The 23234-nt window shown below is 40.7% G+C and overlaps 2 protein-coding genes and 1 long non-coding RNA gene across 6 annotated transcripts in view; 2 read left to right on the forward strand and 1 right to left on the reverse strand.

Moving 5' to 3' along the window:
- Window positions 1-23234, reverse strand: part of LOC135216186 (DNA topoisomerase 3-alpha-like) — a 308863-nt gene that overhangs the window by 215804 nt on the left and 69825 nt on the right. The window lies entirely within an intron of this gene.
- Window positions 6749-8329, forward strand: LOC135216187 (uncharacterized). The gene is made up of 7 exons (XM_064251323.1): window positions 6749-6971; window positions 7116-7280; window positions 7415-7489; window positions 7613-7705; window positions 7831-7926; window positions 8035-8103; window positions 8205-8329. The coding sequence occupies exons 1-5, from the start codon at window positions 6848-6850 to the stop codon at window positions 7860-7862; spliced, it is 489 nt and encodes a 162-aa protein (XP_064107393.1). The 5' UTR covers window positions 6749-6847; the 3' UTR covers window positions 7863-7926; window positions 8035-8103; window positions 8205-8329.
- LOC135216189 (uncharacterized) lies at window positions 8492-10472 on the forward strand. Its single transcript, XR_010314826.1, has 5 exons — window positions 8492-8575; window positions 8710-9158; window positions 9394-9476; window positions 9849-9931; window positions 10125-10472. It is a non-coding gene; the product is annotated as an uncharacterized LOC135216189 (long non-coding RNA).

Here is a 23234-nt window from a genome sequence, read left to right on the forward strand (position 1 = left end):
GGAGGCAAAATGGTAGCCCGAGGGAAGGACACACTGCATTACTAATGAGACAGGCGAGAGCGCAGTTCAAACTTGCTCTTAAGCACTGCAGATCAAATGAAAAACAACTAAGAGCCGATGCAATGTCTAGAAACCTAGAATCTGGTGATTATCCTCCTCTTTGGAAAGATATCCAGTCCTTAAATCCCAAAATAAAAAGCTATCACAGAGAGTAGGAGAAGCAGTCAGAGACAAGGCTATCGCAAGTATGTGGGGCGATCACTTCAACAATATCCGGAATTGCATAAATGATCAGTAAGGAAGTTATCTACATCCCAAAGGGATGCAGATAACCTCCTTACTGACAACATTCAATTTCATTTTGCATACCGTATTATGCCAGGTAACATCAGCGATGCTAAAAACAGCCTACCTAATAATAAATCGCCAGGCTGTGATAGTCTTCCCGCAGAGGCTTTCAAATTCTGCCATCCAATAATTTACATTTTCCTAGCTACCCTATTCAATGCAGACTCCCTACTCTTAGTTCACTTGATACCATTAATCAAAAACAAGCTAAAGGATGCAGCTGACCCTGGCAACTACCAGCCGATTGCAATCACAACGATCGCATCGAAGATACATGAGTTGGTTCTTCTAGTGAGGCTTTTCCCCTTTCTACACACCACTGACAACCAGTTCGGGTTTAAAGCAAACCACTCAACCATCACCTGCATCTACATACTGAAAGAATTGCTGAACTACTACCTATCATCAGTCTCTCCTGTTTTCCTTTGTTTTGTGGATGTGAGAAAAGCATTTGGCAGAGTAAACTACCTGAAGCTGCATAAAAGAGGCACACCCCTATATCTAAGAGGCATTTTACATTGCTAGTTCTCCACACAGCAATTGTGTCAAATGGGGTAACGTATTATCGTACACCTTCAGCTCCCTAAATGGGCTTCGGCAAGGGGGCATTCACTCTCCATACTTATTTAATACGTACACAGATGCCTTGAATGTCAAACTGAACTCACTCCCAATCGGATGCACTGTCATTGAAACAACTATAAACAACCTCTGTTATGCTGATGATATGGTTCTGATTTCCCAAACAGTGCAAGGTCTCTAACGACTCATCGACAATTAATGCCAATATGCAGAGGAATTTGATATAATTTACAACGAAACCAAGACCAAGATCGCTTAAGCATATTGCAAAACTTCAAATTTTCCTCGGAAACCATTGGCAGCAATTTGTGCACGAATTTCCGTATTTGGGTCACATTACCACCAACGACCTAAAAGATACGGCAGATATGCATTTATGTTTAAAATATGTATGAAAATATATTACGCATAGGGTGTTTTTATTTTTGTACATAAATATGATACAAATTAAGGCAGCTTTTGTAACTACCCTCCACATTCTCAGAGGATGTTTTTTAATGTTCGTTCTTGTCCGCCACTGTTCTGAAAAATGCATGGCGTTTTTTTTTATTAATCATCCATCTTTTCCATAAATCCTTTAAAAAGTTATACATTACTTCACTTTATCCAATAATATTGTATGTATTCTCATATTATTAAATTATAAAATACTACGGCAAATCTAAGCCAGTATTCCGCAGAGCGGCCAATGTTTTGGTTTTCAATCAGCTGATGGCGAATACGAGTTTGTTTCGCCTTGTTTCACCATATTTAACGCAATTCTGAGCGAATTTTCTTGCTTCTAGTTAGCATAAACAAATATCTAGATACTTGACTTATATGAGACAAGGTTATTTTTCCTTATACGACGTGTTTTTAGGTGGAAATGTGAATTGAATATATCTCGTTGTGATTGTGAGTTCATTTTTTTTCGTTAACAGATTACGTTGGCAGCATGTTTATTGCGTAAAAAAAATTATGTGATTCCATTCACAATTTTCCTTTATATCATTGTAATACGAACTTTACATTATTTATCTTATATCGGCGTGAAACCAACATTAAAAGTGTTCTTTCAAGCACAGTAGTTTTGATTAAAATTATTTTATCTACGGTTGTGTTTGATGGCATACATTTACTGGAGTTTTATCCTTGTTGCCGATGCACAATAATAGTCATTAGCAAATTGAATAGTTTTCTCAGCTTCAGTTATAACTAGGCTTAAATTTAACACTATATATTTCCTGACTGATCTTTGATCTATATTGATCTTTGATCTATAGTGAATAAAGTTATTACATTAAGATATCTGGGTTCTATTCTACTCATTGTCATTTATAACAACTACGGTAATAGTGTACTATAGTGCGATGATTGAAATACAAGCCATACGGATGTTATCGAATTCGGTTGTACTTAGAAAAAAAAAAAGTAGTTTCTCGTTCGGTTGTTCATGGCTGTACACGTTTACGCAACAAGTATAACGTTAAAACCATACTCTCATAATTCTCTTTTGCTGTTTTTGAACTTATGTAACTAGAAGATGGGATAAAGTTAGGCTATTGTAATTTAGTCTCTCATAAAATTGGATTATCACAAGACGAATTATCGTAACTTGAACACTACAGCTACCTGTACACCATACTTATAAAACCTTATTATATCTTTACATACTCTAGACACCCAAAGGATTAAAGTTAGGCTTTTTTCACTTTACAGTATTTATAATACTATAATGTACTGCACAGTACTACTGTACAGTAAATTCTATACGTAGTACTATATACTGCATAAATATAATTTTACTTATTGCACCATTGCGGGATTACGGCGCCGTTTGACTGGTCAGGGCGCTGTTAACTGGTCTAGAATTTCGAAAGAAGGTGTGCAGCGGCCGTGGGCTTTAAAATCGCTTAGCGTCGAAAATCACTTAGCGTCGGTAGCCAGGAACGGAACCCCTGCCGCTAACTGAGGGCCGCCTGTACAAACCTTTTGGTCTTTATATAGAAAGACTTACTTCCTGTAGGGAGGAAGCTGAATAAGTCTCTGAACTGACTGGAGGTTCGCCACACCTAGGTCTTCCTGGTTGAAAGATCAAGGAGAGAAGACCTTACCTCTGACAAAATGAACGAAGTACATGCCCCCCCCCTCCCCCTTCCCCCCCCGAATAGTTAGAACCCCTATAAAAAATTTTAAAATGGCCTGTTTTGTTAGTTAAATCTCAAGAAAACACCACAACAAATTTTTATGCCTGGTTTTTTAATAGTTTTATCATAAAAACTGCATTTTATAAAAAAAAAATTAAAAAAAAATAAAAAGGATTTTGCAGATATTTCTCATAGAAAAATACTGTGAATAGGCACATTTCCTGTGAATAATTGGGAATATGTTCCAGTGAGAAATCCGTGAATGCGTGTCCACGAATCCGGAGAACACAAATAAATATATGGGGGCCCACTGTATAGGAACTGTCAGTTCGATTCTTAGACTTCTGGGACTTTCTTAAATAGATGGATATAAAAGCACCATTATTCGAGATGAAAGCATAGATAATATCATTACTTCTCGGAAGCAATAAGGCCATATAAAACCAATAGGTTCACATTGTCCCTCTCTCCTTGTTAGAAAGAGGGAAGGGTTTGCTTCTAATAAATCTGAAAATTATAGAAAGGAAGTGCCATTGTAGTAGTATAAACTCACCTGCAATGACGACCATTCCAGCTTGTGACAGCTCAATAACTTACCCTCTGCCAACAGGAGAGGTTCAAGTAGAACAAAAGAGGGATGGGGAGAGGACCAGTCACTCAACACACACACTGACTTGCAACCATGCACCTTAGGTGAGATGTTACCTGTGTCCTCTTAGAGGAGCTGGGTAAGCTACACAACTTGTTGAGCAGCTACCAAAGCCCCAAGGAAAAAGTGTCCATAAACCTGTTGGCAATCTCCTCAAGGTAGGAGGTGGTGTGGGTGATCTAGCATGAACACATCCCTTCCACCTTCAGATCCTGAGAAACCAACAAATTCTTTCTGAATGCGAGGGACAGACCAATGCCCATAACTTTATGAGCTCTCAAATGGAACATACTAGAAGTGGGGTACATCCGTTTGGCTATCTCATGAAGCCAGAATGAAATAGTGGAGAGAGACCCCTGTTCACAAAACCAACCACAGAGGACAGCCCATGTACCTTGGTAGATTGCAACATAGGATTGTTGCATCTCTGTCACTGCATGGCGAGAAAAGCCTCTCCTTTGCAAGAGATTCTGGATAGTCTCCAGCTGTGAAAATAAGCAACTCCACAGACTGGTGGAACTGTTCTATGTGCAGCTGACACAGGAGATTGTGCCAATGAGGAATCTCTCTCAGTGCCTTGACAAGATACCAGGGGGTATGTGGCCATTTGGGAGCCACCAGGGTCTACTACATTCCTCTTGCCTGGAATGTATCTGGCTGACAGCTCTACCAAATGGGATACTGCCCACTTGTGCACGAGCATTGTTAACTAGTGTAACAAAAGAGATACTAGTCCTTGTGTGTTGATGTATGCCATTACGGTGGTGCTGTCTGTTGCTCATCAACACCACCGAGTGTCCCATCACTCAATCCTGAAACTTTTGGAGAACCAGGAAAGGCACCTTGAGTTCCAGAATACAGGCGGTCCCCGGCTTACGACGGTTCCGGCTTACGACGTTCCGAGGTTACGACGCTTTTTCTTAAATATTCAATGGAAATTCCGTCCTGGGTTACGACGCTTGTTCCGAGGTTACGACGCTGACGCTTCCGACGCTCCGAGTTAACGACGCTTTTAAAAAACGCATGCTATGATAAAAATCCTTTATAGTTTAGCACAGTACATAATAAAAATATGTTTTTGGTTACATTACAACAAAAATTTTGAGGTTATGATGATTTTTGACACTTTTTTTTTTTCGTATTTTTTGAATTTTTTTACTGACGCCGCATATGCGGAACTAGTTTGCGGGCGAATGAATACACTAGCTTGGGATGCGCAGTTTAAAACAGTCCAAAAGCGCAAATATAATGAAAAATCATTGCTTGTTTCCAGTACATAATTAAAAAAACTAAGTTTCTGGTTAGATTACAACACAAATGCCAAGGTTACGACGTTTTGTTATGCTTTTTAACGATACCTCATATGCAGAACTAGTTTTTGAGCGGAGGTGCATAAATTAATTAACGCTATTAAACTGTATGGTAAATTGACCGAACAACGACCTCGGACGGTCGAGGACGCCAAGCGTAACAATACGAAAGGACGCCACTTCAATCGCGTGCCTGCCTGCATTCCACTAGGTTGTGTGCTGAGACGTTGCTGAAATTCCTTGCCATTTTCGCTAATTTACAATGGCTCCTAAACGCCAAAGTACTTCCTCCGATGATAGTTCATCCAAGAAGAGGAAGGTCATCACGATGGAGGTCAAATATGACGTGATAAAGCGTTCGGAGAAGGGAGAAACTAACACCGAAATAGGCCGTTCTTTAGGCTTGAGCAGGACCACGGTGGTAACCATTGTGAAGGATAAGGAACGTATTCTGAAGCACGTTAAGGATGCTGCACCGATGAAGTCAACGGTGATAAACGAGAAGCAACGTAGCCAGAGCATTGTTGAAATGGAGAAATTGCTCATGATCTGACTGGAGGACCAGAACCAGCGACGTGTTCCGGTGAGCTTAAGTGTGATCCAGGAGAAGGCTAGAGCGCTGCATGAGGCAGTAGTGAAAAAGTTTGGCGAAGGCAGTGCTGGTGGTGAATTTTCCGCGAGTAGAGGTTGGTTTAACCGTTTTAAGGCTCGTGCAAATTTGCATAATGTGAAGCTGCAAGGTGAAGCTGCTAGTGCTGATAGCGAAGCAGCAGAAAGTTTTCCAGGTGGTTTGGCTGAGATAATTAAGGATGGTGGTTACACGGCTGACCAAGTCTTTAATGTGGATGAGACTGGATTATTTTGGAAAAGAATGCCAAATCGAACGTACCTTTCCAAGGAGGAGAAGTCAGCACCTGGCCATAAAGCTGGAAAGGAGCGACTGACTTTGCTGTTTGGGCCAATGCAAGTGGTGATTTGAAACTGAAGCCCTTGCTGGTGTATTTGGCCGAGAATCCCAGGGCTTTCAAGGGCATTTTCAAGAGTCAACTCCCTGTGATTTGGAAATCTAACAAGAAGGCGTGGGTTACCTTAATGGTCTTCGAAGATTGGTTCAATGACCATTTCGTGCCAGCAGTGGAGCGGTATTTGACTTCGAAGGGTCTGCCTTTTAAGGCCCTCTTAGTCCTGGACAATGCCCCTGGTCACCCTTCAAATTTGAGCGACATGCATCCTAATGTGAAGGTGGTGTACCTCCCACCCAATACCACATCGCTGATACAGCCAATGGACCAGGGAGTAATAGCAAATTTCAAGGCTTACTACCTTAGAAGGACCATACGTGTTGCTTTGAGGGCCATAGAAGCTAACAAGGAGTTGACACTGAAGCAATTCTGGAAGGGCTACAACATTGCAGATGCAGTGAAGAACATTGCAAGTGCTTGGGACGAGGTGAAGACGACCACTTTAAATGGGGCCTGGAGGAAACTGTGTCCACAGTTTGTGCACAGTTTTGAAGGCTTTGACCAGGCAGAAAGAGTCGAGACTGTGACGAGGAAGATCGTAGGGCTAAGCAAGAGGCTGCAACTAGATCTTGAACCTGATGATGTAACAGAGCTGCTGGCTCATTCCCATGGAGAGGAATTGTCTGCAGAGGACTTACTAGAACTTGAACAACAAATGATTGAGGAAGAGGAGGCGGCACCAGAGCCAAAACCCAGGTCATTAACTGTGAAAGCTTGTCAGAGGGTTTTACTCATCTGGAGAGAGCCTTGGCTTCTTTTGAGGCAGAAGACCCTAACGTTTCTAGGTTTGACAAAATCAAGAGAGGAATCATGGATTTGGTGACTTTCTACAAGGAGACCCTGAAGGAGAAGCAGACGAAGAGAAGTGTGCAGTCCAGGCTTGACACTTTCTTTCACAAGTCTCCAGTACCACCACCTCCCACTCCTAGTCCTGGTAAGGAATTCTGAACTGTTTTACTAATTTATGTGTTTACATAGTGTACATATTAAAATGTGTTAATTTTTTAATGTAACAACTACTAAATGTAAGAGTAAATTGTAACTTCATTAGTTTTCATCATTTGTAATTTTATTGCAGAAGTGGTGACAGTTCCAGATCCCCCTGTACTACCTGTGACAGTTCCAGATCTCCCTGTACTACCTGTGACAGTTCCAGATCTCCCTGTACTACCTGTGACAGTTCCAGATCCCCCTGTACCTGGACCCTCTGTATCAGCCCGCCCACCTGCACGTGTACAATCAGGTAAGCAATTTCATTTTTCTCATTTTCATGTTGGAAATTGTTTACACCCTACATACATACGTACACTAACTTACATAGTGGTACAATGTGTTTGATGTTGCATAATCTTATTATTATTTTTTTTTCCATTTCAGACCCCTTTGATAGTGACAGTGACCCAGATGACCCTGAGCCTTTCCATGGTTTTGATGCCTCGCCCTATACATCAGGTAAGGAATCCTTAACAAATTTGTATAAAATGTTTTATAAATTGCTAATAGAAATTTTATTAAAAGTGTACATATGCTACAATTACATCCACCTTATAATATGTACCCTATCATTCTTTCCAGATGTAGATGTTCCCTCATCAGTTGATACAAGTATCACCTCCCCAGAGCCCAAATCAGTTGATACGAGTAGTATCACCTCTCCCATTCCTTCAGGTAAAAGAATTCTTCATTTTTTATATTGAACATACGTATTACACACTACATATGTCAAACAGTAATAACATGTGCAGTAGTTACAGTAGTAGTAACTATCATTTTATATATTTTTATCATTCCAGACTCCCAAGCACCTGCCCATCCCACTCCATAGCCCAGCCACCCACTCTCATGTACCATATGACCATCCCAGTAAGCAAGCCAACCACTAGAATTTGGTAAGGACAGTTTTTTTTATTAATGTTTTAATATTACATATGTAATAACCATGTTATGTATGTAACATACATACTATAATCATATGTACTATTACATTATCATTCCAGACTGGCATGCACCTGTGACTTACATAAACCAGACCTCTACATAGCCTACATGTCTTCATTTTGCTGGAGGTAAGGAATTCTCAGTTGTGTTTAATGTTTGCATACGTACAATAAATTTTGTACACCTAAGTGGTTACATACTGTCCTTTAATATTAATTCTTCATTCCAGACTGCCCATCATCCTAGCCTGTTATCTGTGATAAAGCACACTGAAGTTAGGTTTGGAATGCATCCTTATCATGAATGCTCTACACCTCCACCTCCATCTCCCACAACCTAGGTAACAGCTTTGAGGACTCACTAAAAGTTGGTAAGTTATGTAAGGAATTTCTAAATTAAGTTTTATACTACATGTTATATGTATATTAAACCACTGTATGGTGCATATTACTGTAATTGGTAACTTACTATGCATAGAGTACTTACTAACATACTAATTATTTTTTGTACATTCCAGAATCCCCTGAATGATGTAGGCTATGGGGCCACATAAGACTTTGTCCATCCAGGGTTACGATGAATGTCAAATATAAACTAAAGGTAAGGAATTAATTAACATACATTAACTCTTTTAGTAGTACACTCTTGATATATCTACAGTAATTAACATATTGCATTCACAACTTTCTGTAGTGTATATTTTGTACACTAATTTTGTTACTTTTTCCTTCCAGAACCAACATTTTTCACACAACTCCAGGTTGTTACTACAAGTGTCATCAAGGGATAACTACTACAAGTAGAAGCACCATTTTTGGATGGAAAAAACCCTTCAGGAAAGTATATGTATCACATGTAACATGTAGTGTAACAAAGTATGAACAGTAAGGTTTTTACATACAGTAGTACATATTACATACGTACATAACTTTTTTTTACAGGAATTTCCAACCAAGTTTGATTATGTACATATGTAGTACATGTTATAAACCACTGTACGTATGGTTACTGTATGTAACTTACTAAACATACATAACATGACTTAACTTTGATACTTTTTTGGTACATTCCAGAAAACCAGGACCCCCTCCATGATGCAGGCTATGGGGCCACATAAAACTTTGTCCAGGGTTACTACATAACATAGCACGACAACTGTAAACTATGTACTACTGTACTAAAGGTAAGGAATTATACATAGTACATATAGTAAACATACATTAAGTGACCAAGATCTCTCACATGGGATAAGTGATCAAGGTCCCTCATGGAATTACATACATACTGTACACTCCCTGCTGAACAGGGGGTGTAGACCAATCATTTACAATATTAAACCACTGTATGGTGCATATTACTGTATGTAACTTACTATGCATAGAGTACTTACTGACAAAATTATCTTTTGTACATTCCAGAACCCCCTGAATGATGTAGGCTATGGGGCCACATAAGACTTTGTCCATCCAGGGTTACGATGAATGTCAAATATAAACTAAAGGTAAGGAATTAATTAACATACATTAACTAAGTTTATACATGTTATATATGTGATATTAATCCACTGTATGGTGCATATTACTGTATGTAACTTACTATGCATAGAGTACTTAACTGACATACTAATTATTTTTTGTACTTCCAGAACCCCTGAATGATTGTAGGCTATGGGGCCACATAAGACTTTGTCCATCCAGGGTTACGATGAATGTCAAATATAAACTAAAGGTAAGGAATTAATTAACATACATTAACTAAGTTTTATACATGTTATATATGTGATATTAAACCACTGTATGGTGCATATTACTGTATGTAACTTACTATGCATAGAGTACTTACTGACATACTAATTATTTTTTGTACATTCCAGAACCCCCTGAATGATGTAGGCTATGGGGCCACATAAGACTTTGTCCATCCAGGGTTACATAGCAGGACAACTTTAAACTAAAAGTAAGGAATTAATTCACATACATTAACTTTTTTACTCTTGATATAACTCAAAGTAAGGAATTATAAACTAAAAGTAAGGAATTAATTAACATACATTAACTCTTTTACTCTTGATATCTATAATTTACATATTGTATTCAGGACTTTGTGTAGTATTTTGTACTAATTGTGTATACTTTTACCTTTTTTCCAGAGCTACCAGACTGGGATTTTAGTGTACTCCAGGATCTAACAAAGTGTGCAATGCATGTGTATACGTATAGTGACAGTGTTTAGTGTATACCCTAAGGATTAAGTGTAGTGTACATTGTGCTTTTTAGTGTCACAAGAGTTTAATAAAGAATTATACCTTCAAGAACCATCCTTTGCCATTGGAATAACCACACTACACATCATGCAATCTACTTGCATGTCACACAGGTAAGGTCTCTAACTTTTTCTTAGTTTAAGGCATATTTCCAAGTGTCGTTCCGGCTTACGACGATTTTCGGCTTACGACGCGCCTCAAGAACGGAACCCCCGTCGTAACCCGGGGACTGCCTGTATTGATGTGAAGGTGCTTGTCTTCTCAGTTCCACACACCTGAGATCATCAACTCCTCCAGGTGCGTGCCACATCCCTCGGTTGAAGCATCTGAGAATGAAGGCAGTCCCTGGTTACTGCTGGACTTGGTTAATAGTGATCCGGTTTTAGGGCACTTATCTAGCACCATAAAATCGGTGATTTATGGCACCATACGGTGCCTAATTCCAGTTATTGGCATCATAAGGTGCCAACAATAGAGTTGTGGTGCCATAACATACCTAAAGGAGTGCCATTTACTGGATATCGGTGCCAAAGTGCCATAAATCACCAAGTTTCAATTAATGGTGGTTTTCACTTAGCACCCTGCTGAGAACGGAATCCCTCCCGATACCGGGGACTGCATTTAGAAGCATCTTGGGAACGTGAGTGTGTAGGGACACTCCTATTACAAGGTTCCTGTTATCCAGCCACCAGGTAAGTCCTGTAACACCTCCTGCGAGAAGGGGATAGGAAAAGATGGTAGATCCCATGCTGGAGACTAGAACTCCATTCTCCACTGGAGACTGAAGAAACCAGCTTCTGCCAAGATGACAGGCGACCGAGAACGACTTGCCACTGCCGTGCTGGCTATTCCTGCCAAGACAGGAACTTCTGCAGTTTCCCTGAACCTACTAATACATGAGTCCGGGGGGTAGACTCTTCCTGTATCCGTGTCTATCAGCATGCCCAGGTACTTTATCCTCTGCTTGGGTACGTGATCAGACTTCTTGAGGTTTACTATGACCCCTAGATCATAGCAAAACTTGAGAAGACGATCCCTGTCTTGAAGGAACTGCAGACAAGATTTCACCAAACCTAACCAATCGTCGAGTTACCTCACCAGACATATCCCATGTGAATAGGCCCAAGCTGAGACAAGGGTGAGTTCTCATGTGAACACCTGGGGAACGGTACAGAGCCCAAAGCAAAGTACTACCCTGAATTGGAATACCTTCTTCCTGAGGACAAAGCAAAGGTATTTGAGAGAGGACTGATGAATGGGTATCTAGAAATACACATCCTTCCAGTCCACCATAAGCATGAAGTCATTCTTCCTGATGGAAACAAGCACAGACCGTGCCATTTCTATCTTGAACTGAGTGCCGAATGAATCGGTTCAAAGGAGAGAGATTGATGCCTAGCTTACCCCCACCCCTTCCAAAATTCTTTCTTGACCAGAAAGATTCGACTGTACACGCCTGGGGACCAATCTGTCATGACTTCTACAGCACGTTGTCTCAGCAATGCTGCAATCTCCCCCCAGAGGGTGAGATCTTCTAATGAGCCAAGTATGTAAGACTGGAATCGAACCAGAGTCAGTGAGGGAAGGACGAGACTCGAAGGGCAGAAGATATCACTCCCGAAGACCATCCACTACCCAGGTCTTGGCTCCGTGTCACTGCCAAGTTGCCCAGTGGTTGAACAGGCATCCCCCCCTCCCCCCCCCCCCCCCAACAAGTGGCAGCAGCTTACGGAGGGGATCGCCGACCCTAGCATTTTCCTCCCTTCTTCTTTCCCTTGGGTCTTTTCCCCCTGGGGTGAAAGGGGAAAAGGATGTGATTGTGCACCTTTCTTGGCAGGAACAGGAGAGGACTCGGTTGTTTCTCAAATGATCTTCAAAGCCGAAGAACTGCTAACCCATGGAACTATAAACATGGAATGGACATGCGCGTGCAAATGTACTGACACTGATTGTCACTACGAGGCGCCATAGGAAAAGGTGGAGATGATGCTGAATTAAGCTATTAAAGCATAGTCTTGCAAACGCTTTTTTCCCCTCTGCTGTCCTCAATTTTCCACTGATTTTAATACATATAAGCTCATTAGAAAGCTCTTGAAAATCCCTCCCTTTTTAATGCATATAATTAAGCATGTAGAAAATATGGTGCTACAGTGTTTTAAGTAAAGATATCCAGATATGCATTTTACCTGGGTTCACTTTTTACTCTACCATTCCAAATTTTTAAATATTAATTTTAATGAATTTGTCATTGGTTAAAAGCTCTTGAAAAGCACTTTCCAATAAACCCAATGAAGCACGTATCATATAAGTCTCATACAATAGAAATAATCATGCATGTCATGTGCTGATTTCATGTCTTTGCCAAGGGGTTGTGTAATAAATTTCACCACTAAAGCCTGTTGAATCCCTTATGTTTAACATCCTTCTAAGTATTGTTGAACCCCTTATAATTGTTGTTTATTGTGTGAAAATATTATGTGATTCCATTCACTATTTTAATTTCATTTCATTGTAGTATGAACTTTACCGTTAAGTTACTTATCTTTTATCGGCATGACAACAACAGTAAAATGTGTTCTTTCAAGACCTGAAGTTTTTATTACAATGATTTTCTCTCAATTTTATCTACGGTTGTGTTTGATGGCATAAGTTTACTGGATTATATCCTTGTTGCCAATGCACGATAATAGTCATTAGTAGCTCAAAAAGTGAGCTGCATGTGTGGAGAGGCGGGAGCTGGGAAAAACTGTTGTACGTTCAGCTGGACACCACTCTTTCTTGCTCACGTCGCTTCCCAGTCGTTTTAGTTATGGGTGGCCGTAAAGTCGATCAGTCGTAACTTGCATAGGTTGTAAGTCGACAACTAGTTGTACTGTGAGGGACCACAGGTCCAGCCATGAGAATGCCTGGAAGGTTGCCATAGCATTAGCTTCCAGGGTTGCTGCTTCCTGTTGTGTAAAGACTACATCCTCCACTCCAAGATGCTGCAGTGAGAGACCCAGAGCTGGGCGAACCAAGTCTGGGTCAACCTGTTTCGTCAGTAGTGGCTCTGTCGAGGGCACGTAACATTTCTTTTAGCAAGGCAAAGGTGGGGGAGGTAGCTTGGCTGAGTGGTTTGATTGAAGGGAACTCTCTTCCCAATAGATGAGAGTTAACCTGATCTAATACCCCCTACGCAACCGAGGACAACGGCAAGCCTACAGAGACTTTGGGTTCCTTTTTGGGTCCCCAGAAGCCTTCAAGGGTAGGACAATCAACAGATGTTGCCGTAAATCAACACTTCAATCTCAGCAAAGGTCCTCTGTATCTCGAGAGAATCTGCAACCCTGGGAAGAAGACCCTCAGGTCCTTCCAGTCAGCAGTCCTCCTTTGATACTCTTATTGCATGTAGGAGAAGCTCACCAGAACCCCCAGCTCCCAGCTCAGCCAATTGGGCATACAAAGTCCATGCAGTAGGGCTGCTACTGGATAGCAAGTCCAAATCACAGGTCCTTCTGTCTGACTTGTGCTTCCTGGAATACCCCCAGAAAGTCAGGGGGACAGGAGAAGGAGAACGAGTGCCCTTACCTGTCCCGTCAGAACCCGCGGTGCCGACAGGCGAGGCAGGGCAAAAGCGATCACCAACCTACAGTGGCAATGGCTTCACAGGCCTAGAAGAGTTCCTTCTATTGAGCGAACGTGAAGAGGGGCTGTCCAGAGGAGAGTGATGGAGCGTGCAAGACTATGAGATGGCTCTCGAGAGGCGAGCGGACTGTTTGTGCGAACACAAGCGAGGACTGGGCCGGAGAAAGCGATCATGTACTTTCGGGCAAGCGTCTGTGCCAGCCACGTGATATACTTCAGTTGTCTTCAAGACTGAAGTTTCCTGGCGGAAAGACAATTGCAAGGTGGACCTCCTTGACATCACTCCAAGTAAGCGGACCCTCGAGTCTACAACACCTTCATGGGACCCGATGAGCATACTCGAGCAAGTAGCACAAGGTGGAGGGGAAGCTTGCCTAGACTCCATCCTCTCTCACATGCCTGAACCAGAACGTGGGTTTGTTGACTGATTACGCTCTCCTTGGAGGTACGCGTACTTGAGCCTTCCACGGTACGTGAAAGTTCTGCGGATGACCTCTCTGCTAGAAAATCCAGAGGGATTCAAGCAAAGGTAGGCACAGCACTATGTTTTGAGGCAGAGCCTCGAGCCTAAGTGCTGGGTGCTTGGCTCTCCTCAGAGGACCGAGCACCATTGGCTCTCGAGGACCAGGGAGAGCCAATGAGAGATCCTCGTGTCAACTAAGAGAAAGGGACACCCTTCCAAGTCCTGGTGTGGGACTTCTTCCAGGAGGGAGAAGAAACTGATTACAGTGGTCCGCAGGGGATGCGTACCAGAACCCCCCGTGAATAGTTAGAACCCGCGAATAGTTGGAGCCCCTATAAAAATGCTAAAAACAGCCTATTATGTTTGTTAAAACTCAAGAAAAAACCACTAAAATTTTATATACTTGGTTTTTTTTAATAGTTTTATCACAAAAAGTGCATTTTATGATGAAATTGATAAAAAAAAACCAGGAATTCGTGGATATTTCTCAGAAAAATACCGCGAATGTGCGAATTTTCCGCTGATAATGCGGGGAAACATTCCTGAGAGAAATGTGTGAATATGTGAGTCCTAGAATCCGGAGAACACAAATACGGGGGGTCCACTGTATATATCAGTTTAGTCAGTGTTATTTTATTTTTATTTGGTTGGAACCAAGCTTGATTATAAGTCAGATGGTACTTGAATGAAGATTCACATTTAACCTAATGAACTTTTGTTTCTAGGCCTATTTCATAGTTTAAACCTAACTCCGATATAATATGCAATGGTACCTAGCAAAACTGAGACTGACATAGAAGGCCTAGACTAGTTTAACTTACTAGCACTACGCACCATGCACTATAGGACAAAATCATGTTTTTGAACAAAATTTTAATGACTGCATGATACACAAGATCAGATGAAACACGATTATACGTACTTGTAAATTACGCTTTTTTGTATGCTGTATATTTTGGAGTTTCGCAGAATGTTTTCATTGGAAATAAACAGTGTTTGTGTATTTACCAAGCAAGCTTCTGTTCCAAAATCAGAAAAATTCAAAAAATGAATGTGCCCTTGTATGGCTCAAGAACTAATGGTGGCTGAATCAGAAACATTCTGGATTATCAGAATTCCTGAACCACAGTGCCAGATTTAAAAGGTTGGACTATACTGACAAAGGCCAGCATGGTAGTACAATAGCATTTCCAGCCAGCAAATGAGGTATATGAATAATATTGGAATTTTGGAGAACTATGCACATAACAATAAAAATGGGATATATACTGAAATTAATACCAAATTTGGATGACAAAAAACAAAAATATGAAAATGAGAGTGCAAAATTAACACATTTTTGGGCGTAAAGACAGAAAGTTGTTGGCTCCTTGCCAAACACAGGGAATGATTTAACCACCACTTTCAGCAACAGAGGCACTTCCAAAAGGGATCCCATACCAAGTGAGGGTTTTTCATTTGTGTACTATTGTGACCTGCTTACAGCAAGAATGAGTTAAACAAATACTAAACAACCACATGGAGCATATTTTTGTTGGAAAATTGGTCGGTTTTACAAATGCTTGCCACTCTTTGTATTTCATTTCAAGTATAAAATATAACTCTTAGGTTTTAGTGATATTTCCATGACTATAAAGTTAATGTACACATCATAGTTTACATATACAGTACAGACCACTCCTAAATTCATCAGTGAACTGAATGAATATCAACATCTGAAATTATACTAACTAACCTACTGTTTGTTCCTAATTAGCACTTAACAATAACACTTTAACAAAAATATGCAAAAAAGTCAAAGCAAGTACTAATCCTCATGTCAGTAGTGAACTGAAAAATACTAACTTGACAATAACATATCTTTCACAGCTGGTCAGCACTTACCAGCACCAATTTAACAAGAAAATTCCTTTGCTGAGTACCCTTACAATGGGAAGGAAAACCCTCCAAGTGGATATTCTCCTACTATAAAATGACAAATTTTCCAAGACAATTTGTATTTTTCACAGCTACAAACCTGATGTCTTAACAATAGGATAATTTCTAGCACCTAGCTGGATCCAGTTAAAAAAAACAGATGAAAGCAAGGAAGCTTGTGATATCTGGCAACGCATGCGTAGATCAAGTGAAGAATGGTCAAAGACCATTCACCTATGCCAATGGGTCAGTCTTTGCCAACTCAGGATGTCTTAACAAACAGAGGGGTAGCTAGAGGTGGGCAGTATAATGTTAAGACCTCAAGTTTGTAGCTATGAAAAATACAAATTGTTTTAGAAAATTTGTCATTTGTTCATACGCAAACAAACCTTCGGTCTTAACAATAGGATAGACTCAAACTTGGAGGGAGGTACAAGACATCCTATATGGGATGGGGGCCTAATCACCAGTCCAACTTCCAGAAGAAATGACTTCTGGAGAGGGACTGAAGCCCGTTGAGAAGCTAGATAAATTGATATCTAACCACTCAGACCCTGAGTGACATACAGTAGTGCCTCAGGTTACGAAATTAATCCGTTCCAAAGTGGCCTTCATAACCTGATTTTTTTGTATCTAGAACTATGTTTTACATGTAAATATGGTATTTTTATAATAAAATAAGGTTTCACACATACTTACCGAACAATTACATGATTAAAGCCCTCCCTCCTCCCCACAGATGGACGGGGTGGCTCAACGAATTGTCAAGCAAAGCTCAGTAGTACCGGGGATCCCTGAAAGTGGGCGGGGTCGTATCACCAACACGTTAGCATCACCGTTAGCGCCGAGAAATTTGGGATTTCAACTGCCGTAAGGTAAAAAGCGTATAGCTATGTAATTGTTCGGTAAGTATGTGTGAAACCTTATTTTATTATAAAAATACCATTTTCACACATGAAACTTACCGAACAATTACATAGCTGAATCCACATTACCCGGCTGGTGGGTATATGGACTTTTAATGCAAATAAGAAAAAACTCACATTGCAAGAATGTTGTAGTACCTTACCTCGTGAGAGAGCAGCTGCAGGAGAATACTGCCTCTGGTCGGCGCTCTCATCACTTGTAGGGAACGTGGCAGTAGTGGCCAGGATCGTTCCTACTACTAGTGGGTATTCTGCAACCGTGGAGGTTCACCGATGGTTGATCAGAATGAAATAATATTCGCCCTTGCCCTGGGCAATGACCAGATTAAAATGACAATTAAAGACCATCACCTACACATAACCATAAAAAAATAAACCAAACCCTACCATAAAAACTGGAGGGTACTCCTGGTACCGTGTACCCCCAGGCTTCCCCAAAACTCAACCACCTTCTAATCAAGACGAAGAGATAGTCAAAAGGAAGGGGAATTGGACCAAATCCCCCTATGCTTCCTTTCCCAACACCATGCCCATCACCGACAAAGGTCCTAAACGACAACAATTATCAAACGTTGCTTCTACATCCTTCGGGTAATGGAGAGCAAAAACCAATCTCGACCTCCAGAACGTAGCTTGCAAAATAGATGCTAGCGACGTATTATGTCTAAAAGCCATGGAAGTCGCTACTGCCCTAACCTCGTGGGCTTTAACTTTACACACCTGTAGAGTCTGATCTCTTACTGACGTGTGTGCTTCCTGAATCAGGCTCCTTAAAGAGAACGAAATTGCGTTCTTAGACATAGGACAGCTCGGATCTTTAACCGAACACCACAATCGGTTCAAACTTCCTCTCAAAGCCTCTGTTTTATGAATATAAAATTTCAGTGCTCTCACCGGACACAAAGAACAATCTTCGTCCTCTTCTCCTACTAATCCTGACAAGCTTCGAATGGAGAAGAAACGAGGCCATGGTCTCGAAGGATCTTCATTCTTCGCTAAAAAATCCTGAGTATAGGCACACACAGCTTCGTCTTGTGTGAATCCTATCTCTTTACTCATTGCTTGCAGCTCGCTGATTCTACCAGCTGAAGCTAAGGCGACTAAGAATAACGTCTTCTTAGTAAGATCCTTCAAAGAAGCCGAATTAAGAGGTTCAAAATTTGCTTTAGAGAGCCAGGATAATACTACGTCTAAATTCCAGTCCACTAAACCTGGTCTCCTTGTCCTAGAGGACTCAAAAGATTTAATCAAGTCGCTGATGTCCGAGTTATTATATATATTTAAGTTTCTATGTTTAAAAACTGACGCCAACATGGATCTGTATCCTTTTATTGTCGAAGTTGATAACTTCCTAACGTCTCTCAGATATATTAGGAAGTTTGCTATCTCTTGTATAGTTTTTTAGAAATTGTGTGACTTTCTCTGCACCAATTTCTAAAAACTCCCAATTTTGACTGATAAGAGTTTGGCCGAAGAGACTCTTCTACAGTTAGCAATAGCCTCTCCTGCTCTTCTTGAAAAACCTTTCGCTCTGACCAGGTCCCGGACAGTCTGAATCCTGTCAGAGCGAGATACGACAACCCTTGGTGATTTCTGTCGAAATGGGGCTGTTTGAGTAGCAATGGAATTTGTGGCAGAAGCCTGGGGAAGTCTACTAACATCCTCAGGAGATCCGGGAACCACTCCTTTCTGGGCCAAAAAGGAGCTATTAGAGTCATCGTAACATTCTGGTGACTCTGGAACTTGTTTAATGCCTCTCTGATCATCACAAATGGTGGAAATGCGTAAACATTCAGACCTGACCAGTCGAGAAGCATTGCATCCGTTTTCCAGGCTAACGGGTCCGGAACCGGAAAACAGAAAAGAGGAAGCCTGTTGTTCCTGGACGTTGCAAAGAGGTCTATCATTGGTTGTCCCCACAACCGCCATAGATCCTGACAAACTCTGATATCCAATGTCCACTCCGTCGGAAGAACCTGATGCGCACGACTGAGTTCGTCTGCTAAAACGTTGAGCTTCCCTTGCACATACCTGGGGAAGAGAGTCACTTTGTGCGAATTCGCCCACAGATGAAGATGCTCCGTCATTCTGTACAGGGAGAACGAATGTGTCCCTCCCTGTTTCCTTATGTATGACAGCGCTGTGGTGTTGTCCAGGAACACCGAAACTTTCTTCCCTTCGACTAGAGGGGTGAAACTTTGAAGCCCAAGAAAAATTGCTTTCAGCTCCTTTATGTTGATATGAAGACCTCTCTCCTGTTCCGTCCAGATGCCTGATGTCTTCTCTTTCCCCAACAGGGCTCCCCATCCTGAGTCCGATGCGTCGGCATAAAATTCTAGCTCTGGGTTCGCTCTTTCGAGGGACAAACCCTCCTGAGCTCTTTCCTCCGAAAACCACCAACGAAGATCTTCCTTGATTTCCTCGGAGATCGGAATAACAGTCGAATCCGGTTGAATTTTACGGTCCCAACTGGCCTTTAGGTAGAATTGTAGCGTCCTCATGTGAAGACAACCAAGTGTAATAAAGGTCTCCACCAAAACGAGAGTCCCTAACAGGCTCATCCACTCCAGAGCCGTGCAGGACGAGCGGTTTAACAGCTTCTGTACCGCCACAAGGAGGGAGACTATTCTCCTGGGGAGAGAAAAACCCGAAAAGCTTGTGAGTCCAGAATCATCCCCAAATATGGAATCCTCTGACTCGGTACTAACTGTGACTTCTCTAAATTCATTACTAATCCCAGTTGCTGTGTTAATATTAGTGTCAGATTTAAATCCCTCACACACTGGAGACTGAAGTCGGACCTTAGAAGCCAGTCGTCCAGATAAAAAGCAATACTGATTCCCATCAAATGTAACCATCGACTTACCAGGGCCAGGACTCGAGTAAATACTTGTGGGGCTGTCGAAAGTCCGAAACAGAGCGCTCTGAACTGATAAACTCTGTCGTTGAAAACGAACCGTAGATATTTCCTGGAGCTCCGATGAATAGGTACATGGAAATATGCATCTTTCATGTCCAGCGATACCATCTAGTCTCCTGGTCGAAGAGCTGACATGACCGACCAGTTGGTTTCCATACGAAACTTCGTCTTCAGAACAAAGATATTGAGTGCACTCACATCCAGGACAGGTCTCCAGCCCCCCGATGACTTGGGGACTACAAACAGCCTGTTGTAAAAGCCCGGTGAGATGTCTTCCACTATTTCTATGGCCTTCATGGAAATCAGGGCTTCTACTTCCTTGGCAAGAGCCAAAGCTCTTTCTGATCCCTGCGAGTATGCTGTCAAGGCGATGGGAATACTCGACAGCGGTGGATCTTGCACAAACAGGATCACATAACCTTCTCTTAATACTGTGATCACCCACTGTTCTGCCCCTCTTCGACTCCATTCCCGCCAAAACAGGCGGAGTCTTGCTCCTACAGGTGTGTGAGGGTAAAATTCCCTACTTCTCCGACTGTCTCAAGGTTGGTTTCTTACTGGCTGTGGCTTGTGGACGCAAATTAGTCCTTGGTCTGGGTTGCCATCTAGTCTTTCCCCCCCCGAAAAGAGTGCTTCTGAAGAGGTGACCCTTTAGCTCCTGTAGGTGGTGTCTCCCTGGGGTGTCGCGTCGACGAACAAGTCAGTAAGTCATTGGTAGACTTTTTCTCCAGATCGGCGAGAACTTGCTGAATAACCTGTTCAGGGAATAAATGCGACTTACATAAAGGCGCAAACATAAGAGCAGACTTCTGGTTAGAAGTGACTCCCTTGGAGGTGAAAGAGCACCAAAGTTCTCTCTTTTTAAGGACGCCCAGAGTAAAAAGAGATGCAAGTTCCCCTGAGCCATCCCTGACTGCCTTGTCGGCACACGATAATACATCAAGCCAGTCTGTCGCCAAGCTATCCTCCAGAGATTGACAATCCTCTATTTTCTTTGCTAATGCAGCAATAGTCCAATCTAAGAAGCTGAAAACTACTATTACCTTAAATAGGTTCTTAACCCTTAAACGCCGAAGCGGTAAAAATCAAAACGTCTCCCGAATGCTGGAGCCGGTTTTGAGTGAGCGCAGAAGCAGAAAAAATAATTTTATTCAAAAAATCACAGCGCACTTAGTTTTGAAGATTAAGAGTTCATTTTTGGCTCCTTTTTTTGTCGTTGCCTGAATTTTAGTATGCAACCATCAGAAATGAAAAATATCATTATCATATGTAAATAATGCGATATATGGTAGCAAAAAAAAAAAATTCATACATAATTGTATTAAAATCACGCTGTGCAAAAAACGGTAAAAGCTAAGGAGTTTATTTTTTTTTTTTGTACTCACTAAATTGCAATCATTTTGATATATAATACATTGTAAAACGATAAAAGCAACACAGAAAATATTATCACAAAATAACGCTTGGACGTAAACAAATATTTTTTTCAAAAATTCACCATAAATCTAAATATTGTCTTAAGAGACTTCCAATTTCTTTCAAAATGAAGACAAATGATTGAATATTACTATACTGTAAGAGTATTAGCTTACAAATGCAGTTTTCGACCATATCTGACGAGTTAAAGTTGACCGAATGTCAAATTTTTTTATATATATTTTTATATGCAATTATTTCGGAAATAAGAAAAGCTACAACCTTCAAATATTTTTTGTTTTATTCTACATGAAATTGCACACATTTTCATATATAAAACTCTATGAAATGCCTAATATGAAATGGAGCAAATATTCCGAGAATGGGACGTTCGCATTTCGGAGATTTGTGGCGGAGAATCCGCGCGCGGAGGGAAGGAAAGTTTTTTTTTTAAATTCACTATAAATCTAAATATTGTGCTAGAAACTTCGAATTTATTTCAAGATGAAGATAAATGACTGAATATTACTGGACTGTAAGAGTTTTAGCTTACAATTGCGTTTTTCAACCCTTTCGGTGGAGTCAAAGTTGACCGAACGTGGTTTTTTTCTATTTATCGTGATTTATATGCAAATATTTCAAAAATGAGAAAAGCTACAACCTTCAATTATTTTTTTTGTATTCTACATGAAATTGCGCACATTTTCATATATAAAACTTTATGTAGTAAAGAAAATGTTATTTTTTTCATAAATTCACCATAAATCGAAATATTGTGCTAGAGACTTCCAATTTGTTGCAAAATGAAGGTAAATGCTTGAATATTACTAGAATATAAGCGTTGTGGCTTACAATTGCGTTTTTCGACCATTTCGGTAGAGTCAAAGTTGACCGAAGGTTGAAAATTTGTCACATCATTTTTTTTATGAAAATATTTCAAAATTGATAAAAGCTACAACCATGGGTTGTTTTTAGTTGTATTGTGCATGAAATTGCGCACATTTCCATATATAAAACTTTATATAACGGCTAATTTTAAAATGGTTAAAACATTATCACAATCGCATGTGTGATTTTTTTCGGAAGAGTTACCGCGCGGACGTAAGGATAAGGAAAAAGTTTTTTCATAAATTTACCATAAATCGAAATATTGTGCTAGAGACTTTCAATTAGTTGCAAAATTAAGGTAACTGATTGAATATTACTAAAATATAAGAGTTTTAGCTTACAATTGCTTTTTTTGACCATTTCGGTAGAGTCAAAGTTGACCGAAGGTTGAAATTTTGGCACTTATCGTTATTTATATAAAAATATCTCAAAACTGATAAAAGCTACAATCATGAGTATTTTTTTTTGTATTCTACATAGAAATGCGCACATTTTCATATATAATACTCCACGTAACGGCTAATTTAAAATGGTACAAAAATTATGTCAAAGTGACAAAATAATTTCCGAGATGTGTCACAGATACTCTTTAGTGCGGCAAGAAAGAAATTCGCACTTGCACGCCTGCGTAACGATTGTAAACAAAACAACACCTCGATCCATGAACTCCCAGCATCCCCCAAGGCGCGTGATTCAAAAGTTTTCGGCTGGTAGGCCTATAAGTATTTTTCCGCGAATTTAAAAAAAAAAAATTTTGAGTCGACGTATGGTACGTCCATTCGGCATTCGGGAGACATTTTGACTCGACGTTTAATACGTCCATTCGGCGTTTAAGGGTTAAT

This window comes from Macrobrachium nipponense, chromosome 6, assembly GCF_015104395.2.
Source record: "Macrobrachium nipponense isolate FS-2020 chromosome 6, ASM1510439v2, whole genome shotgun sequence".
In the NCBI taxonomy this organism is placed as follows: Eukaryota; Metazoa; Arthropoda; class Malacostraca; order Decapoda; family Palaemonidae; genus Macrobrachium; species Macrobrachium nipponense.

Coding starts and splice junctions, on each gene's coding strand:
- LOC135216187 (XM_064251323.1), top strand. CDS start 6,848: ATGGATTTGGTGACTTTCTACAAGGAGACCCTGAAGGAGAAGCAGACG. Junction 7,281..7,414: donor ACCTGCACGTGTACAATCAG/GTAAGCAATTTC, acceptor TTTCCATTTCAG/ACCCCTTTGATAGTGACAGT. Junction 7,706..7,830: donor CACCTCTCCCATTCCTTCAG/GTAAAAGAATTC, acceptor TTATCATTCCAG/ACTCCCAAGCACCTGCCCAT.